This window comes from Mandrillus leucophaeus, unplaced genomic scaffold (genome assembly GCF_000951045.1).
Source record: "Mandrillus leucophaeus isolate KB7577 unplaced genomic scaffold, Mleu.le_1.0 Scaffold88, whole genome shotgun sequence".
NCBI lineage: Eukaryota > Metazoa > Chordata > Mammalia > Primates > Cercopithecidae > Mandrillus > Mandrillus leucophaeus.
In genome coordinates, this window is record NW_012109585.1 from 5,522,035 (window position 1) to 5,527,987 (window position 5,953).

At 40.8% G+C, this 5,953-nt stretch overlaps 1 protein-coding gene across 1 annotated transcript in view; it reads left to right on the plus strand.

Annotated features, from left to right (window-relative positions):
• AFF4 (AF4/FMR2 family, member 4) overlaps nt 1–5,953 on the plus strand; it is a 71,964-nt gene that overhangs the window by 42,045 nt on the left and 23,966 nt on the right. Inside the window, exons 10-12 of the mRNA XM_011969303.1 lie at nt 568–1,485; nt 4,649–4,737; nt 5,364–5,601. Of these exons, the coding sequence (XP_011824693.1) occupies nt 568–1,485; nt 4,649–4,737; nt 5,364–5,601 (1,245 nt within the window). The remainder of the gene's footprint in view (nt 1–567; nt 1,486–4,648; nt 4,738–5,363; nt 5,602–5,953) is intronic.

The window sequence follows — 5,953 nt, forward strand, 5'->3', positions numbered from 1 at the left end:
TCCTGACCTCATGATCTGCCCGTCTCGGCCTCCCAAAGTGCTGAGATTACAGGCGTGAGCCACCGCGCCCGGCCCTTTTTTTTTTTTTGAAGACGGAATCTTACTCTGTCACCCAGGCTGGAGTGCATTGGCTCAATTTTGGCTCAGTGCAACCTCTGCCTCCCGGGTTCAAGTGATTCTCCTGCCTCAGCCTCCTGAGTAGCTGCGATTACAGGCGTGCGCCACCACACCTGGCTAATTTTTGTATTTTTAGTAGAAACGGGATTTCACCATGTTGGTCAGACTGGTCTCAAACCCCTGACCTCATGATCCGCCCACCTCGGCCTCCCAAAGTGCTGGGATTACAGGTGTGAGCCACCGTGCCCGGCCGCTTATCTTCTTATTCAGATGATCAGATGATAAGAGCTAATAGTCAATACTCAGCCCTTTGCTTTGGTTCATAGAGAACCATGGCAAGTAAATGCTTTTGTTGCATTAGGCATTGTGGTTTTTCCTCTTCTTTGAGGTTGTAAAGGGGGGAGAACGCTTCACTATTGAAAAAAGCATACATGTTTCTCTGTTTTTCAGCCTGAACCCCCGCCAACAAACAAATGGCAACTTGATAATTGGCTGAATAAAGTGAACCCACATAAAGTGTCACCCGCTTCTTCAGTGGACAGTAACATCCCATCATCTCAAGGCTACAAAAAGGAAGGCCGAGAGCAGGGCACTGGGAATAGCTATACTGATACAAGTGGACCTAAAGAAACGAGTTCCGCTACTCCTGGACGAGACTCCAAAACCATCCAAAAGGGATCAGAAAGTGGGCGTGGGAGGCAGAAATCTCCTGCACAGAGTGACAGCACAACACAGAGAAGAACTGTAGGCAAAAAACAACCCAAAAAGGCTGAGAAGACAGCTGCTGAAGAGCCTCGTGGAGGCCTGAAGATAGAAAGTGAAACTCCTGTAGACTTGGCTAGCAGCATGCCCTCCAGCAGACACAAAGCAGCCACCAAAGGCTCAAGGAAACCCAATATAAAGAAGGAGTCTAAGTCTTCCCCTCGACCTACAGCAGAGAAAAAGAAATATAAATCAACAAGTAAATCTTCCCAGAAATCAAGGGAAATCATAGAAACAGATACCTCATCCTCAGATTCAGATGAAAGCGAGAGCCTTCCTCCTTCCTCACAAACTCCTAAGTACCCCGAGAGCAATAGGACTCCTGTTAAGCCCTCCTCAGTGGAGGAAGAAGATAGCTTTTTTCGGCAACGAATGTTCTCTCCTATGGAAGAGAAGGAACTTCTTTCACCCCTCAGTGAGCCTGATGACAGGTATCCACTTATTGTGAAGATTGACCTGAATCTTTTGACTAGAATACCAGGAAAGCCTTACAAAGAAACAGAGCCGCCCAAGGGGGAAAAGAAAAATGTGCCAGAAAAGCACACGAGAGAGGCTCAGAAACAAGCCTCAGAAAAAGTTTCCAACAAAGGCAAGAGGAAGCATAAGGTTTGTGAAGGGTTTTTGTTGTTTGTTTTGAAACATCAGAATCTGAAATGCGGTGGAAATCTCAGTAAGCCACAAAGTAACAAGGCAGGTCGTAAACTGTGAAGGAAAATAGTGGGTAAACCCAAGGCCCACTTGAGGCTACTTATGGAACAGTCTCTTGAAGATTTCTGTGTTTCTTGCCTGTGTCCTTCAGTTAAAGCAGGATAGTTGCTAATGAAATAAGAAATGAGCCAGTGCTTTTCAGCATGCGCTGACCAGTGTAGAGGTTAGAGAGCAGCAACTTGCAAACAGGCATTTGCAACATTCTCAACATTTTGGTTGTAGGTGTTTTTAGTTTTGGATACGTACTCCCCAGATTGTTATAATCCCTACCATTTTCTTATGTCATACACCCAGACCAAGGCACACTTTTAATAACTCATCTGCTGTGCACCTCTGTGCCCCAGCTTCTCTTCCTTAATAAAGGTCAGAACTAAAATTACTGCTGGCTCATAGCCAGCTCTCATCCCTAAATACTTCCAAGATAATTTTGGATATAGAGGCAAAATTTGTACATTTAAGGTCTGCTTTTCTTAGACTGAGGAAATGTGAAAATTCACGCATGTCTATGATTGGAGGATAATAATCATACAATGAAGAGATCTGAATGACTACAAATATAGAGACTCTGTGGGAAAAACAGCCTGATCTTTTCAGCTCTAGTGAGGAATTTTCAGGAGAACGTAAAGTTTTAAGTAGTCTGTATCAAAGAATACTGTAATTTCCCCTGATACATGTGTATGATCGTGAAAGACTAGAAGTTAAGTTTGAGTAGCTGAACAGATAGGTACCAGAATGGCCTTACCAAGTAAACTTGGAACACAAACACCACTCCAGTTGACGTGAGAATCACGTATATTACAGGGAGAGTAGAGCACTTTCTTAAAATGGCGTGAGATATTTTCCTCTCTCCTTTTCATAAAACCACAGTGCCATGTGCAGATGATATATATTCAGACAAATTAGAATAATACCTCACTTCATTTTTGAATCTTTAAAAATTGAAATTGTCCACATTATTTGAATTTTTAGAAAACCAATGCTTACTGCTCTCCTTACTATAGCTAATGAGTTTCCATTATCATTGTACAGGGATGTTTTGCTGAACTAGTAAGCTGTTTAGGGCCACTGGCCCCTGTAGCCCACAGCCTTAGATTGCTAGACTTGGCTGTGGGATTTAATTCATAGAATTATGTGCAATAAGAGCTTGTGTATGATGGACTCTGCTCTTTAGGAACCTAGGATTTTTTTTATGGAATTTAAAAAGAATGGTCCTTTTGTGCTTAAAAAGTATTACTTTTTTCGTAACATTTTATTTTATTTTTCTTACTTTTAGAGACAGGGTGTTGCTCTGTCACCTAGGCTGGAGTGCCATGGTATTCATAGCTCACTGTAACCTCAAACTCCTGGGTTCAAGTGATCCTCCCTCCTCAGCCTCCCGAGTAGCTCGGACTACGGGCATGCGACCCCACACCTGGCTAATTTTTTATAGAGATGGTGTCTTGCTGTGTTGCCCAAACTGGTCTCAAACTCCTGGAATCAAGCAGTCCTCCCACTCAGCCTCCCAAAGCACTGGCGTTACAGGTGTCAGCCACCACACCTGGCCCTTTTATAAGATATTCAAGCATTTAAAATATAAAGTGTCAAGGGCAATACCTGGAGATAAAGCAGGTAGTACTAAGAGAAGACCCAGTTAAGGGTAGTAAAGGATGTAGATTTCTTTTTCTCATGTTTTCATTTGTCTGTCTTTAATCATTTGCATAGGGGAACAGATTCTTTTGTTATGGTAGAATATTTGCATTCTTGTGCCCTGATATTTGAAACAAAAGGAAAACTTAGATTCACTTAGAAAAGTAACATTGGCAGTGGATGGGCCCACCACTTGTGTTATCCATCAAAAAGTTTTTTCAGTCACTAGGTTGGGCTGTAATCAAAAGTAGGGACGACAAAAATTGTTGGCAAAGTTGTGAAAAAGTTGGAACTTTGATACGGTCCTGATGAAAATGGAAATGATACCACTGCTTTGGAACATAGTTTGGTAGTTACTGAAAAAGTTAAACATAGAATTACCTCTTGACCTGCAATTGTACTCCTAGGTATATATCCAAGAGAAATGAAAACATATGTCCACACAAAAACTTGTACTTGAATGTTCATAGTAGCATTATTCATATTAGCCAAAAAGTGGAAACAACCCAAATGGCCATCACCTGATGAATGACTAAACAAAATGAATAAATTCTATGCAGTGAGTACTGTTCAGCCATAAATGAGAATGCCGTACTGATCCATGCTGCAACATGGATGAACCTTAAAAATGTTACACTAAATGAAAGGAGCCACAAAGACCACATATATTGAATTATACCATTTTCCTGAAATGTCTAGAATAGGCAAATCTATAAAGATGAAGTGTGATTGTCAGTGTCTGGGGGAGGAAGAGATGGGTATGGAGTGTGTTTTCAGGATAACGAACATATTTTAAAATTCATTAAGCCAGATGCAGTGGCTCAAACCTGTAATCCCAGCACTTTGGGAGGCCGAGATGGGCGGATAATGAGGTCAGGAAATTGAGACCATCCTGGCTAACACGATGAAACCCCATCTCTACTGAAAATACAAAAAATTAGCCAGGAGGCTGAGGTAGGAGAATCACTTGAACCCGGGAGGTAGAGGTTGCAGTAAGCTGAGATCATGCCACTGCACTCCAGTCTGGGCGACAGATAAATAAATAAATAAAATTAAAATTCATTGTGGTGATGGTTGTACAACTCTGAATATACCAAATGTTATGGAATTGTGTACTTCTGAAGAGTGAATTTCATGTTATGTAAATTATATCTTAATTATAATTTCACAGATACCACCCCTCAAATCATTACATTGAAAAGATGCCATCTTAGAGACTGTAGGAAATCTGTTTCAGTCTTTGGGTTCTGTGTATCTAAAATAGGAGACCTCAGCCTTAAAACCTAATCTTTTTGAATATTATTTAAATGAATTATTGTACTTCTCTTTTATCTTTCTGATGCTTAATCAGGGATAAACTCTTTGTGGGTAGCTAGTGCTGGAAGCTGAAGTTAGTTGAATAAAGATCAGACCACGGTTTCTATTTTTCATCTAGAATGAAGATGATAGCCGAGCCAGCGAGAGCAAGAAACCCAAAACAGAGGACAAGAATTCAGCAGGCCATAAGCCATCCAGCAACAGAGAGTACGTCCCCAAAACATGTTGCATGCTAATGTTGTTAATATATGTGTATCATTTGATACTGGGTACTTTCTAACATGCTCTGAGTGTTCGTTTTAGTAAGTGAGTGTTATATAAATGCACACACATAACATATGCCAAATAGTGGGAGCTTTCGCTTTTAGCTAATAGGGATGGAAAACATTTAAAATTTAATTAATTCTTCCTTTCTTCATTTTTTATTGGGGTAGGGGTGAGTATTAGGGGAGAATTAAAGTAAAGGTATGCCACTTTCTGGTTAGATGGCAAACTTACCTGTAATTTCCAAGAGACTGGTTGCCAACTTAAAAGCGGTAATCTCTTCATTCACTATTCATCATTTTGTTCATTCATTCAGCCAATATTTATTGAGTACTACTGAGTGGTAGGTCATGTTTTTGGCCCTGGATGTACAACCACAGGAATAAAAACAGAAAAGATACCTACCCTCACGGAATTTACAGTCTTATTTTGTTTTATAGAAATCATGTGTCCTAGTAATCAAATGGGGAAAAACAGATTTGTCTTGAAAGCAGACAAAGAGAAATGGAAAAATCAACTACCCCTGTATTACTTTGTGGAGAAATGAGGGCATTCGTTTGGTTTGGCAGGTCATCTAAGCAGAGTGCTGCAAAAGAAAAGGATTTGTTGCCTTCTCCTGCTGGGCCTGTTCCTTCAAAAGATCCAAAAACAGAGCATGGCTCTCGGAAGAGGACTATTAGTCAGTCTTCTTCCTTAAAGTCAAGCAGTAACAGCAAGGAGACTAGTGGCAGCAGCAGAAACAGTTCCTCTACATCCAAGCAGAAGAAGACCGAAGGGAAGACTTCCAGTAGTTCCAAGGAGGTTAAGGTAAAGTGTTGGGGGCCTGGGGCTTTTGAAAATCACTCAGCTTGCCATGTGACTTTTCCAGGGTGACACTGTGCTTTGAAATTATTGTAACATATTAATAAATACATAGGCCTATGCCTTTTACCCTCTATATGTAATAATCTTGATAAATGAATACAGTGATGTAAGACTGTGAAGGCAGTAAGTCAGCTGGTCCATTGAAATAAAAACTCCTGGGTACAGTGGCTCATACCTGTAGTCCCAGCTATTTGGGAGGCTAAAATGGAAGGATCACTTGAGGAATTTGAGTCCAACCTGGGCAACGTGTTGAGACCCTGTCTATAAAAGAGCTTTAGAATTAAAAAAAAAAAAA